Source organism: Hypomesus transpacificus, chromosome 9, assembly GCF_021917145.1.
Source record: "Hypomesus transpacificus isolate Combined female chromosome 9, fHypTra1, whole genome shotgun sequence".
NCBI classification, from domain to species: Eukaryota; Metazoa; Chordata; class Actinopteri; order Osmeriformes; family Osmeridae; genus Hypomesus; species Hypomesus transpacificus.
In genome coordinates, this window is record NC_061068.1 from 9,074,404 (window position 1) to 9,093,270 (window position 18,867).

At 44.8% G+C, this 18,867-nt stretch overlaps 1 protein-coding gene across 1 annotated transcript in view; it reads left to right on the plus strand.

Annotated features, from left to right (window-relative positions):
- The window catches only part of LOC124470909 (guanine nucleotide-binding protein G(i) subunit alpha-2), a 44,983-nt gene that overhangs the window by 25,180 nt on the left and 936 nt on the right, over positions 1-18,867 (plus strand). Inside the window, exons 2-8 of the mRNA XM_047025113.1 lie at positions 7,431-7,473; positions 10,179-10,320; positions 13,509-13,669; positions 15,955-16,083; positions 17,890-18,019; positions 18,266-18,419; positions 18,576-18,786. Of these exons, the coding sequence (XP_046881069.1) occupies positions 7,431-7,473; positions 10,179-10,320; positions 13,509-13,669; positions 15,955-16,083; positions 17,890-18,019; positions 18,266-18,419; positions 18,576-18,766 (950 nt within the window). The 3' untranslated portion in view covers positions 18,767-18,786. The remainder of the gene's footprint in view (positions 1-7,430; positions 7,474-10,178; positions 10,321-13,508; positions 13,670-15,954; positions 16,084-17,889; positions 18,020-18,265; positions 18,420-18,575; positions 18,787-18,867) is intronic.

Genomic DNA, 18,867 nt, shown 5'->3' on the forward strand with positions numbered 1-18,867 from the left:
TGAGTGGATCCCCAAGGTAAGAGCCTGTTATGGGGATACAAAAAGACCAATCCCTAACCACTCCAGGGCCAGGGTGGTAACTCCGTTCTCAGACCCAGTGAGGAAGTGCTATTGATCTAGTTCCTGTTTCCCTATTTTTATGATCCAACGGGACTGACACATTATCAACTTCAAACAGCAGTTAACTCCTAGTCCACTGCTCTGCCACTCCTGCACACATACTCACACACATCCTTTGAACACTCGTACACACATGCACACACGGACGGACACACACACACACACACAACATGGTCTAGCAGCAGTGTTGCTGTTGTGCTCTCCAGACTTCGCTCAGGGGGGTTGTAGCTATCTCTCTCAAATAATAGAAGGTCTTCCTTTCTTTGTCTCTTCTCCTGATGAATATATGTAGTGTGTGTGTGTGTGTGTTTATGTGTGTGTGTTTATGTATGTACGTGTGAGACTGATGACTGCATTGAAGGACCGTGGTGCTCCTTTCGTTTCCCCCTTCAGTCGCCTTGGGTAGGAACTAGGAAGATTCATGTCTCCTGCAGGGGAGTATGGGGGGGTAGAGGAATAGAGAGCAGAGAGAGAAAATAAACTGAGGGGACATGAGGAAGTGAGAGTGTGAAACTATTGCACAAGAGCTTTGTGTGTGTGTGTGTGTACATGTGTGTGCATGTGATGGGCACATGTTTGTGTGTGTGGTTTGGGCACGTGTTTCCACAAAGCTCTATTACTACTATTACAGCTGCAGGGTCTAATGCAAGCTCAGCGCTTTTGCCAGTTCTCTCCCTCTTCCGCCTTCCCTCTCCTTTTTCTGTAATTCCCCTTTCTCCTTCTCTGTCTTCTCTCTATTACTCCTCTCTCTCTCCTCTCATTCTCCTCTCATTCTCCTCCCGCTCTCTCTCCTCCCTCTCTCCTCTCTGTTTCTCCTTTCTCTCTCACTCCTTCACTCTCTTCTGTCACTCTCCTTCCTCCTTCTGTCTCTTCTCCTGTTAACCCTGTTTAGCTCAGTCTACCAAAGTTTAGTTCTGGCAGTAGATATCAGAGGATCTCTAGTGTCATGCTAACTAAATGTTGCCTTTCCAATGAATAACCAGCGATGAATCAGTTGTATTTTGGGATGATGTGCTTGTGAATGAATGTTTTCTCTTGCCTTCTTCTGTTCCAAAACAGAAATGAGTGTTTCAGAAATAGCACCAACTCCCCAAAACAGAGTATTGTACTTGTAATTTGCCTGAGTTATTTATTATTCAATTAAATGAGTTCAGCTTGCCAAACAAGCTTGGCCAATATCAGATTATGTTATTAGTGTGATACACTTTGCAAGACAGCAGTTTGTGCAGACAGAGTATCCAGTGCAGCAGCCTTCAGCTTGTGTTCGCTACAATGCTTCTCTCTGTTCACTCTAATGTCTGTCAGTTCACACTCAATTCATTGTCTAGCAGTAATAAACAGACACGCTAGCTTCAAGGCTTCCTTTACTCCTTGGTTTTCCTCCACCTCTTCTTTCCCTTGAGTGGGCTGGAGACAGCTTTGATGCTGGCTGAGGACGAGAGAGGGTGGGGGGCAGTGTTGGTGGGGTAGGCCGTGGCCTGAATGAGGGTAAACAGTGGTGCCCCTGTACTTAGTGCCATCAGGGCCCCCACACTACTGCCTTTGTCCCCCCCCCCCATCTCTCTCTCTCTTTCTCTCTCTTCTCTCTCTCTCTCTCTCTCTCTCTCTCTCTCTCTCTCTCTCTCTCTCTCTCTCTCTCTCTTCTCTCTCTCTCTCTCTCTCTCTCTCTCTCTCTCTCTCTCTCTCTCTCTCTCTCTCTCTCTCTCTCTCTCTCTCCGTCCCGCCAGGATTCAAACATGCAACTCATTTTCCGTTGTGAGCAGTCTCTGACTCGCACTTCCATGTTCTAGTAAGGACACAGACGTCCACATCGTACATACATCCCTGCAGTGATTTGTCTGAGTTAGCTGATGATAAGCAGAGAACAGGTCTGAGAATGGGTCTCACCAGTGCATCAGGGATTGGAAAAAAAGCCTATTTCTCCTGATCTCTTCTTGGGACCTGGCTGCCAGCCAGTCACCATGTTCTGCCTCTGCAGTGAGTGCCTCTGTCACTGTGTTTTTGTCACACGCATTTCTACTCCTGTTAGCTCAAGTCCTACTCCTCCACAAAGTAAATCAGCTTTTCATCGACCCTCCTGGGATCCTTGCAGGCTCACACACACACACACACACACACACACACACACACACACACACACACACACACACACACACACACACACACACACACACACACACAAAGTAGAGCCGGCTCCTTAGAGTTTAATGAGGCAGAGAGTACTAAATCAATGAGTCCCATGTTAGCACAGTAATGAGGGTGCCACTTGTCTCTCCCTACACACCCTACTAACAGTTGAATTAATAAATGTGCTTCTCTCTCCCCTGGGTCAACAACCCAGAGATGCTTTTAATTTCCAGCTCCGTGCAGGGTTATTGATGTATCCTCCATAGGTTTTGCCATTAGTGCTGTAGCGCTATTGTCTGTGATCATGGGAAACCTGTTGGAAAGCAAACTGGTGTGTCTGTCTGGGTCCCACTGGGCCCAGCCTCCTGTGGCTCTGAGTGTGTGTGTGTGTGTGTGTGTGTCTGTGTGTGTGTGTCTTTAGACCTCTCGCTCATGAACTGGCTTTTAGTACTTTCTGAATGTCAAGTCTTTTGGACTGTCATCTAAGCAGACTACCTGGCATGTGTGGTGATTGTATTCATGCCACCCTCGTCCAGTGTTGTCCTCCCTCCCCATGGGTAGAGCTGGCCCAGACTCTGGGCTTCTGCAGCTGGAACCCATTACTCCAGTGGGCCTCCTGGCACATGCAGACTTACCCTGGCACGGCCTCCATGTTGGTTCTGCATCTCTGCCAATCACACCGAGGTCCGTTGATAATGAGGCAATTTCCTGGGTCCTGGTGGGGAGATTTACTAAGTCCTTCTCTGCTTCCCTTACACACATACACACGCACACATTCATGCACGCACACACACGCACACATTCATGCACGCACACAGATGCACACATTCTCACACTTAATTGAATTGCTGAACCCCCTTCCCCCTCTCTCCCTCCTATTTGTTAGATCAATGAGGGAGAGGTGACGTGACAGGGATGCAGATGCCCACTAATCTCATTCAAATGGACTGGAGTAGCTGACCTGGCTTTTTTCTCTTTTCTCGTCTTTCTCTTCTTTTCTCTGGTTATAGAAAAGGCCCCTCCCTCCCTTGCTTGGCCTGAGTCAAAGGATGTGACCACAGTCATCCTCCGTAGCCTGGTTGCTAGGTGCCTGGTTGCCAGGTTCGGGGCAGTATTTATTTCCCTGCATAATATGGGAACCTCTTGGTCTGTGCCAGTCTAGTGTGATCACGATGTCTCTGCTGAATACACAAGGAGTATTTGTCATCTCTTCACCCTCTTTCTAATTTGTATCTTTCTCGGTCTAGCTCTGTGTTCTTCTAGCTCTGTGTATCTGACTTGGCGTGAGGCATCGTCACTTTATTTAGCTGCGGGGGTTGAAGTTCAATCAGTCTTACAGTTTTTATCTCTGTGAAGTATGAAGGGAAAGACAGTCATTAAAATACCTTTATGTTTGTGTTTGCAAATAAGTCTCTGTGTGTGTTGGAGGGGGGAGCGGGTGTATATATGAGTTTGATTGCACGTTCGTATTTGTGTGTGTGTATAGTTTGCATATATGACAGCAGCTAATTGCTATCCCCAATCCAGAGGCGAGAGGCTGGAGAGAGGCTGGAGAGATCAGGCACTGGCACGACCATGGCATACTCTGCACCCCTGCAACTGGAGGAGTCTCTGCATGGCCAAACACTCTCTCTCTCTCTCTCTCTCTCTCTCTCTCTCTCTCTCTCTCTCTCTCTCTCTGCCACATTTACACACACACACATTCTCTCACACACACACAGACAGGCATCTGCGTGTGCAGTCCCCCTGACCCTTTTTTCTGAGAACAGCATCTCTTCATGCTCAGTGATCTGTACATCGCTGGCTGTATTCAAAGTATTCTGTGTAGAAAGCTGAAACACACTTGCCTTTTCTCCTTTTAGGTTGAAAGAGAGTTTTTGTAATGGGATTTGGGCTGTTAGCTGAGTGAGTCTCCAGGCTATCTGACAGTCTGGCTGAGCAGGTCTCGGATGGGCCGACTGTGCTAGGCTGACTTGGGCAGGGGTAGAATTAGGCAAGGCTTTGCTAGGCTAGGCTAAACTGGAGTAGACCTGACTAGGCTGGGCCAGGCCTTTAGCTGCTGCAGTAGCAGACTACACTTATACCTTCAGGTCTTCTACTGCCCTACGTTACAAGTAAATGACCATTAACAAAGGCACAGTTGTGGGTGCGTCTGTGCAACTGGGTTCGTTTTTTAGCATCAGTATAAATGTGTGTTTGTTAAATACAAATAGCTAATGTCATGTTTCTTCCTCACTGCAGTCTGGCAAGTATTAAATATTGAAGCTCTCAAGTGCAGCCGGGGGTTGTACTGCACTGTACCGTTGTCTCTGTGTGTGTGTGTGTGTGCTGGGTGGTGGTTATTGAGGTTGCATAATTGATGCAGCTTATGGCAGAGCAGCAGCAGTCTAGGGTGGTACCAGAGCACACGGCCCACATTGGGGAGGCATGAAGGAGCACAGTACACTGCATGATCTGAAACACATTTAACTGGACTCTTCTGGACTTTAAACTGTAGTAGACTGAATTATTTAAAGGCAACATGCACCTGGGGTTCGACACAAACATACATCTCTGGGAAGACTCAGAATTCAATCTGAATAAAAACTATGTACATTCTGATTGTGTTTTATTGGGCAATATTGCCCTTCGGCACTTTGAACTTTTTTTCACATTTCTCGGTTAAGTGTAAAATGTTAAAATAAAAATATAGGAAGCTGCACACAAATCTTGTACACACAAGCTCATATTTTATTCAGGGCCTAGTTTGTATATGAGACAAACATATGTATTTGTGTGGGTTGACATAAAAAATAAACTCTCTACTGTTGCTTAAACAGTAGTGACCTCCTTGAAGCCTCTGAGATGCACACTGCTGGTCCACCATGACTCATGACTGGACAAATTCCACTGACTTTGTTTACTACTCTCAACTGGACGGCGGGAGGGAGAGTCAGACCTAGTATTTAGACAGACAGAGACATGGGGAGATAAAGACAGACAAATACAGTACAGTACTCCAAGATAGAGAAACAGGGTGAGAGATAGAGAGACAAGAACTGAGAGACATTTACGGTCAGACCCCAAGTATGGGGTATTCTGGTGTGTGAGTGCAGAAAGGGGCAATGTTGGGGCAAGTCACGTCACACCTCTCTGCTAACAGCCCTATGAACTCTCTAGTTCACTGTAGTCACTGAGTGTATTCGTAAGTGGGTCTGGATAAACACTTAACCATAGCAAGGATTTGTCAAGCGCTTTCACTCTCTCGGCTCTGCTGGAAGTCATGTTCAAGAATATAACGATTTAATTTGCCCGCCCCCTCCCCCCCCTCCCCAATGTGCCTGTAGCCAATTTCCAAGGAATATGGCACCCAAACCAGAACAATGTTCAACAAGTTCCTCCATGGGTTAGAACGCAGATGGTCTGCTTAGCAACTAGGCCTACATCCTGTATGTGCTCCCCTCTAGGCCTACATCCTGTATGTGCTCCCCTCTATGAGAGTGATGGTCTTCTGTGCAGGGGCACCGCCAAGAATTTTGGGCCTCCACTTTTAGTATAATTTCTATTAGTTTTTCAAAATTTTTGGGCCCCTGTCAGTCAGGCACCCTTGGAATTGTCCTAACTTCTCCTCCCTATACGGCGCCCCTGCTTCTGTGGGTCATCGCTATCATTATGTTGTGTAATGTGGTTCCTCATGCATTGCCTGCTGCATAAGCTGTGAGACTGTCCCAGTCTTAAGAAAGAGTTAGCATGCATCTCTGTGCATATGCATCTGTGCTAGTGTCAGTGAGAAAGTAGGCCTATATTGCAATGCATAAAACATATTTATCCAGGCCAACGCAAATACGAGCCATCACACACACATACGCACCCTCTCATCATAGACACAGATAAACAGAGGCACACATGCACACACATAGTGCAGCTGTATGTTTGTCACTATGAGCAGTTTCCAAGTCTCAAAAGTGAGAACGAAAATGTGGATACAGTGTGTGTTCTGTGCTTACCAACTCCCGTGGCCTGTAGGGCTGGCAGCTGAGCCAGGGCTTCACAGCAGAGGGTGCTAACTGGTGGGTGCTAAGAGAGGACGAGATATTCATTAGAATGGGAAGGTAAGTGTAGAACGTGTCTTCCTTTCAGCCAGTTAGCTCTGCGAGGAAAAGGCAGTGGGGGTTGGGGGTGTTCCAGTTCTGGTACATTTCCTCTCTTCACTTCATGTTATTTACAATCGCCCAACCAAACCTCCATGTGCCTCAGAGCCATTGGCATACAATAGGAACTAGATGAACTCTCTGAATGTCCTGAAGTTTTGACATGCACTTGCCAGAACTAGCCACACACAGTCAGGATCCATTCAGCATTAAAGGCTCAGGAGTCGACAGCTGCCAGTAAAATGTCTCTCTGCTCTCTCTTCCCCTGCGGTTATGGAATGGCTGCGTCTCTCTATCCCTATCCTTTGTGTCACAGAGTCCCTGAGCAAGAGTGTGCATGTGTGTGTCTACTTATGCTTACATGCCTGTGTGTGTGTGTGTGTGTCATTCCCGCAGTGCACTGAGTCACAGTAGAAGATGAGTTCTGTTTCCCTGCCTTGAGTCTGTCAAAATAAACACATCAGTCGATAAGAAAATCCCATATCCTGTTTGTGAAAGCTTTCAGACATTTTCATTAAATAGCTAATGATGATAAACGGCCTTGTTTCATAGGAGAAAAAGAAATGTGCATGTGTCTGTGTGTGAGGGTGTGTGTGCAGATGTGCTGCACTTAGGTATGGAGATATTGGAAAATCCATGAAACTCTTTCAGTGTCGCACTGGCCACACTGTAGAGAGGAGGCTTTGAGGCATCCTTATTCTACAGTGTATATATGCATACCACAGATGGACACTAATGTGTCGCTATGTAATTAGAGAGGAAAGGACCTAGAGAGGGAACAGAAGGAGAACGAGAGAGAGAGAGAAAGAGAGAGAGAGAGAGAGAGAGAGAGAGGAACAGAAAGAGACAGAGGGAGAGGAAGGGCTCTTTATGGTACTGAGGCCCTGAGAAGGAGGGAGGGATGAAAGGGTAACAGAGGGAAAGAGGAGGAGGGTGAACAGTCAGTAGTCCAGACTCCAGATGTGAGCCAAGACAGCCTGTTTACATTTTCCCTCCACCACAGACTGGAGCATATTTTTAACCTCTGCCTGTTTTTGTTCTTCTGTCCTGCAGGTGCCGGGGAGTCAGGGAAGAGTACCATTGTGAAGCAGATGAAGTGAGTAACCCCTCCATTGTTGCCCAGTGTTCCTGCCAGGTCTGAGGAAGGGACGGCCAGGCTGTGATGTCATGGTCAGGAGAGTGAGATCCTGTGGCCTCGCTCCTGGAACGCCATCAGCACTATCAGATGGGATCCACTCAGGCACCACTTGTAACATGGTCCATAGGTCCTTTACTGGTTTGTGTTGGATGAATGTAGGAGTCTGTACGTTTCACCAATCTTGTTTGATTGGTGTAGAGACTGGATAGGGATTTCACAGTTTTACCCAAACGATCAGGCACACGTGCACATAAAGTGCTCACACACACATGCATTCATATGCATGCCCGCCCACCCGCACGCACGCACGCACGCACACACCCACTCTTGCTCACTGACAGGGCAGCCAGCTGCTTCTTCTTTCCTGCAACAGCTGATAATGTGTGGAGGCGTGTTTTTATACCATGATTAATGTAATCTCCTGGCTAGCTGAAACTCCTGATTGTCAACAAAACACATGGAAAAACACACACAAACAGGGTGTCTGTTTGGAACCCTTTGGGCGACCTCCATAGTGTTGAAAATAGGTCGCTCTCATGAAGTCAATGCCACTGTACATCTCTGTGATCAATGCCTTTATAGAGGAGAAAAAACAACTAAGATATGATTCAATGAGCGATTCCATTGGATCATCCAAATGGCTTTTTGGACTAGGGTAGCAAAGCTGTGTGTTAGTTTATAAGAGCTACTACATAATATGAACAACACCACTTCTTAGAAAGGGATACACATGGGCATGTGTGTGTAGTGATGTGTGTGTGTGTGTGTGTGAGAGAGAGAGAGACAGAGACAGAGAAAGACACAGTGAACTTTTTAGCTAATACTACCTGCTTCAGCTCTCCAAGATGCTGATGATTAGAAGTGAGGCTGTAGAGGACATTGTTGACTGTGGAAAGCCCCACCTGCTAAGTCCCTCCCAGTCACTCATCCATATTCTAAAATACGCACGCACACACATGCACAAACAAACAAGTACACACTTGCACATACATACATCCAAGCTGTGCATACATTCAGGCGTGCACAATGAACCATGCACACACACACCCTCAACCACACAAACACAAATAGGAGTCTATTATAGACAACATGAGCACACACACTCCACACACACATACACACACGCACACATACTTCACCAGAGGTTAAATATTGCTCTGCATTCCTGGAGTGTGCCATGCTTTCAATCCTTTTTCATCACCCACACAATCACTTCAATCTGACACAATGAGGTCCCACACACTACCTGCTTCATCTGAATAGCACTGATTAGCTCTTATTGCCTCATCTCCTTTTTAGATTAATATATACTTAATTTCCTTTTGTAAATATAGCTGTATGAGCTTCAATCACAGACAAAGAAAGTAAATGAAAGTGTAAAATATAGGTTTGATACATTTCTTCTCTGTGATTTGGGGTATTTGAAAAGTTTTTTCTATTTTTGTGAGTTAAACATATTTTAAACTCATGGTTTGTGTGGTTTCCATTGCCCGCTTGTTCTCAGATTAGATTTAGTAAATTGTATTTTTTATTGAGACATGAAAAAGAGCATCTCCACGGCATATTCATTGAGTCCAATGCTTCCATGCTAGAAGCATTGCGTGCATTCAAAGAGGTTAGATTCAGAATGTCCACTTAGTAACAAACCAGTATCCTGGCTACACAAGCTTTGCCTTTTTGGCTTCTGACAATACTATCACCCCTCTTTTCTCTCTCTCTCTCTCTCTCTCTCTCTCTCTCTCTCTCTCTCTCTCTCTCTCTCTCTCTCTCTCTCTCTCTCTCTCTCTCTCTCTCTCTCTCTCTCTCTCTCTCTCTCTCTCTCTCTCTCTCTCTCTCTCTCTCAAGGGTGTGTGAGAGACCACAGTCACACCACTGTAGGGCAGCCACTGTCAAATAAAAAAGGCATGATACATGACCATGTTACGGTAAAAGGTGAAGTTATTGTCTGAAGGACAAAGGCTCACCGACTTGTCTGTATGTCAGCACTGCCTAGTTCTTGATCAGTTAGCTTCCAGAGTGTTTACTAACCTATCTCTCTCTCTTTCTCTCTCTCTCTCTCTCTCTCTCTCTCTCTCTTTCTCTTTCTCTCTCTCTTTCCTGAAGTGGCTCCTTTGTCTAAGCTCTGTACTGGGGGGTGGGGGGGGGATGTTGGGTGGTGTATCTCTGTTTTGTCTGTTGACAGTGATTGATATTCCCTTTCCTGTATTCCAAAGCATATCAAGGTTTTATTTGACAAATGATGGACAGCTGAGATTCGAAGTGATCAAACTAGCACCGAAAATGTATTATGGTGCCAGATGTTTTATTTTGTGATCATTTTAGCATGTAACTGTTAACAGTATTTATGTGTGTGAGTGTGGTCTTGTTTACGTGACTCCCCTTGTGGGGACCAGAAGTCCCAATAAGATATCCTTGAGCCCAACAACTTCTAGTGCCATGTCTTAGAATTAGTTAGGTAGAATTACATTAAGGGTTACATTTAGGGTTAGAGGTGAGGGATGACACAGTTTTGGATGGGAGTGAATTGTTCTTCCTCACTAGGATAGTAAAATAAACCTGTGTGTACATTTTTATTGATCCTTGTCTCTCTCTCCCTCTCTCTCTCCCTCTCTCTCTCTCTCTCTCTCTCTCCCTCTCTCTCTCTCTCTCTCTCTCTCTCTCAGAATTATCCATGAGGATGGCTACTCAGAAGATGAGTGTAAGCAGTACAGAGCTGTGGTCTACAGCAACACCATCCAGTCCATCATGGCCATCATTAAAGCAATGGCAAACCTGAAGGTCGACTATGAGGATGATGCCCGAGCAGTAAGTTACACGCAGACCCACAGTAAGAGTCAGGTGTACACCAGGAGACTGGAGACTTCTGGGGACTTCACAAGGCTCTTACTGCTCCTACACATGGCACACTACAGCACAAGCGCTTCATACCATACTGCTGTGGTAGAATTTGATCAGTAAAAGTCTGAGGTCAGAAGAATTTGTCTTTATCTGTTTATTCTTGCAGCAAGGAGGAGCAGATCTAAAACAGTACCAAAATGATGTCTGTAATAGAAGGGCTCTCTGAAAATGATGTCTGTAATAGAAGGGCTCTCTGAAAATGATGTCTGTAATAGAAGGGCTCTCTGAAAATGTCATGATCTGAGCATTCTTTCAAACAGTAGTTCCAGACAGTTACATAATTAGTTCAATAGTTTATGTCTATCAAAAGAGGACCTCCAGGGTTGCAGACCCTGACAGTTTTATTCAAATGCTTACACTTTGTTTTTTACTTGTCCTCTTTTTTTCATAACTTTACACACTCCAAGAACTGCACACACAATATGCAAAATGCATTCTCGCTTCTCTTGCAAAATGAAGCACTGCATTCAAAATGTCACAAACACGTCTCAAAAGCAAACATTTGTCTCATGTTGCAAACGCTTTTACCATTATATTACATTTTTATATATACTATATACACACAGTTATTCAAAACCTAAAGCTCTTCTTTCATGAGCTCCTATGTACATTTATGTACAAGATTGAAATGGCAGAGATGCTGAAAAATTCATGGTAAACACAAAAACAAGTATGAAACCAAACTTACTGTAAGCATTTGTGGTTGTGAATACAGTATTACACAATACAAAAGAAAGAGTGTAGTAGGAAAGAAACCAAACCTATACAGGTAATACAGATGTTTGCGTGTATAAGAATCCCTGGAGTATGGGCAAAACAATCAGGGTCAAACAGTCAAATGTGTTAGACGTTTGGTCAGCAGGCGGAAACTTCAGCAATACTGTCTAGGCCAAAAGGTTATTCTAGCTTTACAGAAGTTACGTAAAATCTCAGCAAAAATTGTTCTAGGACAAAGAATATTATAGACATCTTAAAGAATAGTCATTTTCTATTACACTGCTCCATGGGGAAATCAGTCTTTCAACCTCAACTCAGTCTTCTGACAATAGACTCACCTCCAATTGGCTTGTCTTTCTCCACACTACTCTCAACAACTTCTAGTCTATGATGACATGAGGTTCTGGAGCTGGAGTGTTTCTTCCTCTCAGATTGCAACAATGTGACAGTGACAAGTGCTCTTAGAAAGCCAACATGGTGTGTAGGTGCCGACTGTCTTTGCTGTTGGAAGGACCACTTCACAGCTGATACAGTGATCCAGTTCAACTTATATCTCCACACGTTCTTACACAGGGAGTGACTGTATGTCCTCCATTCTCTCTCTCTGGCAGCATAAAGAGGTCTTTAATGCATTTGGAAGGTATGACACACAATCACTAACTCATAATATTTGATTAATTTTAGGCCCGAGTGGGAACTCACAAGGTTGCTCAAGACCCAGTCGGTGACCAGTGTGTCTCTTGTGTGTGTCTGGTGTGTTTTTTCAAAATGAGAGTTTATTCGAGGTGGATGTGAGAGGCAGCTTATCTGCAGGTCAGGCACTGGGTCGTGAATGATGTGCTATTTCAACCACATCTTCCCCCGCAACCCAGATGGCCCTGAGAGAGCTCCAAATAGCCTTGTTCGCAGATTTAAATCAAATAGACACATTTCTCACATAGCCAGAGGGGGATGCTATCAACATACAACAATGTTTCAGAAGTAAACACATGACCGAGCTGCAGTCTGAGGAGAGAGAGGTATAAAGAGAAAGATGAATTGGTGTTGTTTAAACATGCAATTAGAGGAAACTATTTCAAACTACCGGTAGTATGTTTACAAATGTACTTATGTACCGCTTAAGCTCTTATTTACACAAAGCCAAGCACTTTGTGTGCACATGTATACACAAACACATACATTGACACACAGTACGCCTGAACCGTCCACCAGTTACTGGATGTGTTTACACACACATAAGTCATTGACTGTAATTACCATACTTTAGAAATACTGTTCATTTAGAGGATCATTCTGTACACTGGAACATATGCTGCACTCTCCTGCCATGGGCTCTGGGGATTATGGAATAATGGCTGTAACTTCAAGGTAATGCTTTACGTAGTTGTCCTCAATGTCAGTACCTGGTACTTACAGTTTGCCTGCGAAATGTTGTCATCCACATGGACGTTTCTGGCTGTCTTACCTGTAGTTGTTGCCAAGCTCTGCTGTTGAACTTCAGCCTTAATTGAGCCATGGACTGCATTCACTGTCTGGTTAGATACACTTTAGAACTAACTGGAATGGTCTCAATTTGCCCAAGTTATGAGCTGGTAAACTCCCAAGTCTGACTGACGGGAGACCAAAGAAAAAGATAGTCTTTGATAAGTGTCTTTCAATTCCCACTTCCGAGAGCCCTTGGGATAAGAAGGTGTCAATATGATTTTTGGGGGCATTTTATCCATATCTCCTTTCATTCACCCCCTCTCCCTTTCTTCACCCACATAGCAGTATAGTAGTCTTTGGGGAGGGAGGATCTCAAGTAAATCAGCCTCTAGAAGTAGATGTGCCGTTCACCTAATTACCAGATGTTAGCCTGTCCTTGGAGTCAGGAGGATATGTATGTGGAGGTGTTTGAAACCATGCGTGTGTGTGTATGTGTGCACGCTGGTCAGGAAAAGCCAGGCTCCTGTGTGTCACTCTTATCTTCTCGGATGATGCCAGGGAACAGGCTGTGCCTGCAGGTGTAATTACCCCTGAGTCATCCTGTCCCCCTGTCCTGCTCTGGAGAAGGGTCCTCCTTCACCACTAGGCTCTCGGAAACACGAGTACCCTACACAGTTGGCCATGGCAGGATTTATAAACTAAACACACACTGACTCTATCTCTCTCTCTCTCTCTCTCAAGGGTGTGTGAGAGAGCACAATCACACCACTATAGGGCAGCCACTGTCAAATAAAAAAGGCATGATACATGACCATGTTACAGTAAAAGGTGAAGTTATTGTCTGAAGGACAAAGGCTCGCAGGCATGTCTGAATGTCAGCACTGCCTAGTTTTTGATCAGTTATCTTCCAGAGTGTTTACTAACCTAACGTGTGTACACGTGTCCGTTCCCAGGACGATGCCCGCCAGCTGTTTGCCCTGTCGGCGGCTGCGGAGGAGCAGGGCATCCTACCAGAGGACTTGTCCAACATCATCCACAGGCTCTGGGCCGATGGAGGTGTGCAGGGCTGCTTCACCCGCGCACGCGAGTATCAGCTCAATGACTCGGCTGCCTAGTAAGTGGCCATCTGTGATGTCACGCTGCGCTCCCTTGGTCTGTGCTCTCCCCCTCTGGGCTCTGCTTGTTTTGTCTGTCTCAGATTTGTCCATGTGGTCTAACTGTCATTGTGGTTGTTACCATCCATATATTTTGGCAAACAGGTAAAACAATCTTAAACTGCACCTATCTACGTTTATGATGCCACTGGCATTGCTGTTCATATCTATAAGGAAACAAGTCCACAAACAAAACTGTACTACATAGTTACATTAAATCGAGTGATATAAAGTAGAGCGTCCAATGTATATTCATTACGTATTATGCATTTGTACATTTTGGTACTTTGTGCAGTGCAGCACCTTTTGAGGCAGGCAGGGTTATCGGACCTCAGTTCACACCATACAGTTAGACACAGCCCCTGGGGGCTCACACCTGCTGCAGCACAATGCAGCACAGGGGAGATTCACACACTCTGATGGCTTCATAGCCCACTGAAATCAATGTGGTTGTTTTAAACACCTAGCCCCCCTCCTCCCATTGATATCTTAAGGGGATTAAGAGATCAAACAGGCATGCGCTGTGCCTTATCACTCTGTAGAGAAAGCAATTGCTTTTAAAATAGGGGTGAGCTAGTCTCTGAACTTCTAGGAATTTTGCAACAGCTTATTTACCTCGAATCAATCTTTGGATGAGAGGAGTCCTAGTTGATGTCATAAATAGAATCAATCCACTTCAAAGTCAGGAAGAAGCGCTTTTGTTGTTTACCGTCAGAAAGAGCTTGTTTGTTTGGTGGAAATGTCTGTTTAGAAAAGAGATACACCAGCCATTGTGAAACAACTTAAAACATTGTGTGTTTGTTGGTAAATCTATAAAAAACCTGTTCCATTGGATGTATTTTCACAGGGATAGATGTAATATTCTAACAATAATAATGTTCTAAGAATAATATTCTAACACCTCAGTGAACACTTTGTCTTGTTTTCCAGGGTTTTTATTGTCAAACACTTTGCTTCTACTCAGGGTCCTACATGTTGTATCTTAGAATTGCTCAGTGTTCAGTGTTTTACACGCACAAAGTCTATTACACCTTACTCCCACCGTGAGATTGTCACTGTTACAGCGTGTGTCATAAAAACCTCTACAATATGGTGTTTCGCAAATGATTGCCTTGCAGTCTGCTAAATATTAATACCAGCAGAGGAGTTCCATTGTTTTTTTTTTCTTACATTACAGTCTAATCATAACTTCTAATCCCCCTTGCTCTGCTGGGCTCTTACGAAGAGCAGCTGGGGTGTACAATACGCTTGTTATTAGAATAAGTCCAGAGCCCATAGGCAGTTCTTCAGCCATCTCTCTGCAGTCTGATGCATGTTAGGATGAAGCTGTGGGCACAAGGCTTTACGTCTGCTCAGACTGGGGTTAGGCAGGGATTATGGCCCACACCATCACTACTAACAGTGTGCTGTGAGATTGAGATGAATGACTTTAGTATAGTACCACACCCTATGATGATAATAATAACAATAATAATATGTATGATAATAAAAAAATACTATTTATATTTCGCTGCAGATCTAGATAACTTAGTTTAGAGAATAAAAGTGACGAGAACTCAGGAGGTAAATATCATTCTGAGCTTTCTGACAGCACCAAACACTAACTCAAGCTCAATATAGTGTTTTGCATTGATTTATTTAACTTCCTGAAAGTTACATTAAACACCACATCATGCTGTTGTCACTGCTCCCCCACCTCCCCTGTTTTCCTTCCCCCTACCCCCCCTTCCTAATTAGGTTGTCAATCACCCAATAAGGACCAGGAGGTGTCCTCTATATTCAAATAGCTCCATAGACAGCTGCTAAACAGATGTGATGTCGCCTAAAAACAAATACTATTTCTATGAATAAAGACCTGACAACCAATGGCCTCTCTGCCCTCTTGGAGAAACACAAGAGAAGTCTGACGTTAATGACTGACTATTGGATTGGGCAAAGTGCCCTGGCTGTCTGGGCTTCACCTCACTGAGTAAAAAAGGTTTTTTTCTCCTCTTCCTGAGATCTAATGGACACTGTCATTGCCCTGCTGAGAGAAAGTTATGTTTGTGTGTATGTGTAGAGGTGTTCAGCATGTTCAAAATATTAAAAGGAAAATGCATTGTCACCATGTAGTAGGTAAAGGGGGAGGCCCTTTACGTTGAGGTAAATGTTTTCCTTAAGGTCAGCATGCATGCTGCTTCTAGTACCTCACCTCTGGTTCTTTCAGGTTTGTCTAACGCGTGTGTGTGTCCACCTTGTCTTTCAGCTACCTAAACGACCTGGAAAGGATAGCCAAAGCAGACTACATCCCAACACAGCAGGACGTGCTGCGGACCCGAGTGAAGACCACCGGCATCGTGGAGACACACTTCACCTTCAAAGACCTGCACTTCAAGTGAGACAACCGCCTGCTTTTTAAACAATTCACAAATATCTATGTGTACATGTGTTTGTCCTTTTGGGAGTTTGTGAATATTTCAAAGAATCCTTTGTAAAACACAACCGTTTTAGTATTCAGCAGCCTCCTCCATTTCCAGCAGAGAGAGAGACAGCGAGAGGGTGAGAGAGAGACATAGGTTTGTTGCGGTGTGTTTCCTCTCTAAAGATGGTAGGTGGTGCTCCTGTAGTTAAAACCTGAGGTTGGATGCAGCACACGTAGCTGAGACCTCTTTGCAAAGCTCCATTCTGAAGCCGTCCCTCGCACCATCGGCCAAACACAAAGGAGACCTCTGTCTCCCCTGTAGTCCCTTCTCTTTTTTTGATACCAGAAGTCTACTCACTCCTCGCAGGCTCTAGCTTTTGCAGGGCGCTTTGACTGACAACTTCCAGCTGAATGGCATAGTGTGCTTCTCTGCATTGATCCTATTTCCAGTGACTGTGGGTGTGTGCATCTGGCTGTTTGTTGAGGCAGACAAGATGTACCATATGATGCGGTGCAGTTGAATTGTGAACTTGTGGGAGAGACAAGTAGAGCTTTTTAAATGTGACCGCATCTTAGTGCCTCTTTTCATATCATTGTCACCCCGGGGCACCAGAGCTCACTAGGTAAGTGAATGGAGGCTTTAAGTATAGACAACTGAGGAGTTCTAATGGAATGTCCTTGCAACCAGGCAATCAGACATCAAATGGAACAGTAGGAACGATCATTACTTTTTCCGTAGCGCCTCTGAATCTATAGGTATGAAAGCTTTGTCAGTCTATATATGAGTTTGTGTGTGTGCATGCATTTATGTGTGTGTGTGTGTGTGTGTGAGAGAGAGAGAGAACACATTGGTATGTGCACATGCACTCGGTCCCAAAATCCCCACACAAACTGTTTCCATGCAGCTCATCATTGTTTTGCTGTAGTGATGGAATCAGGTTACAGTGAGGGTTATTATAGTTGAGGTGAGCCCCACACTCATTACAACTGTGTGTCTACAGTGCAGTACTGTATGTAGTGCTGTAACAAGCTCTACTCGACCAGCCAAACCTCAGTATTTCTGCTCATTATTGTGACTTGATCCAAACATAAACCAGAGCTCTTCCAGGCCAGACCACATGATGGAAACACACAAGACTTATGACAACCTGTCCTTTTTTCAGTGTGATGTGGTGTCAAAACACTTTTTTTGTGGTGTCAAAACAAAATATCTCCTTACATTTTCTCCTTCTCACTCTCAAGTTAGCCTTTGTAATGTATTTCAGTTGGGCAAAGCTTAGGCTGGCACTGTCTGCTTGACTGGCATCCTCTTTCCTTTCACCCACGTGGCCGTCTGCCCTGGTCTCATGAATAAGTTATATGGGCACAGAATCAACAACACGACTCAGCCCTGTCTGTCTGCAGGCCCGCTGTCGCTACGGCAACGGCACTGTACCAAAATGCCAACAAATGCCAGGGAAATTACAAGGTCTATGAAGCCACGAGGGGCTTACTGGTGGTAATAAAGAGGGAGATGCAGGACGGGGAATAACAGGAAGGCAGTCAGTATAGAAGGAGGAGGAGCTGGTCTCTAGAGACAGGATGGTGCATCTAAAGAGAGATCCTCATTATGCTCATGTCTTCTTGTCACTAATAAACATCCCAATACTGACGCCGCCACACGATCCTTTCCGTCTCAGTCCAGATAATAAACCTCTCCACAGCAGTTATTGTTTTAATCCCTCAAACCACACAGCAACAGTAGTGAGCCTGCCTGTTTGTGGGCATTCCTCCCTGCAGGATGTTTGATGTTGGTGGCCAGCGCTCTGAGAGGAAGAAGTGGATCCACTGCTTTGAGGGAGTGACAGCCATCATCTTCTGTGTGGCCATGAGTGCCTACGACCTGGTGCTGGCTGAGGACGAGGAGATGGTCAGTATCTATCCTCGAGAGTCTCGAAGAGCATTAGCTGCTTAATAGCCACTGTATTGCAATGCTTTACATATTTTTCATTTCAGAAGGAAATTGTCTCAGTTTCGCAGTGTTCCCTCAGGATCATCTCAAATGAAATATTTTTCCGTCTCTTGCTCCTCTCATTTCCTCTCTACCTCCTTCTCTCTCCCTTCAATTCTCCTTCATTTCTCCTAATTCTTTTCCTCTCATCTCCTGTCTTTTCAGAACCGCATGCATGAGAGCATGAAGCTGTTCGACTCCATCTGCAACAACAAGTGGTTCACCGAGACCTCCATCATCCTGTTCCTCAACAAGAAGGACCTGTTTGAGGAGAAAATCGCCCACAGCCCACTGACCATCTGCTTCCCAGAGTACACTGGTAGGAGATACTTTACATTACCATTAACATTACCACATTAACATTACCATTACACAATCAACTCAAAAACTAATGCACGTGTATTACGTAAATATGACTGAAGAGAATCTTCATTGTCATTCTTTTCTCATTACTATCTTTACTCATGATACACAGGTCCTAACAAGAATGAGGAGGCCCAGGCCTACATCCAGACCAAGTTTGAGGACCTGAACAAGAAGAAGGACACCAAGGAGATCTACACCCACTTCACCTGCGCCACCGACACCAAGAACGTGCAGTTTGTCTTTGACGCCGTCACCGACGTCATCATCAAGAACAACCTGAAGGACTGTGGTCTCTTCTAGTGCGAAGAGAGAGGAGCTAGGTGAGAGAGAAAGGCACAGTCACACACGTCTGGACATGAATATGTTATGTGATGTTTTGAATGTGACATAGGAGCCTCTAA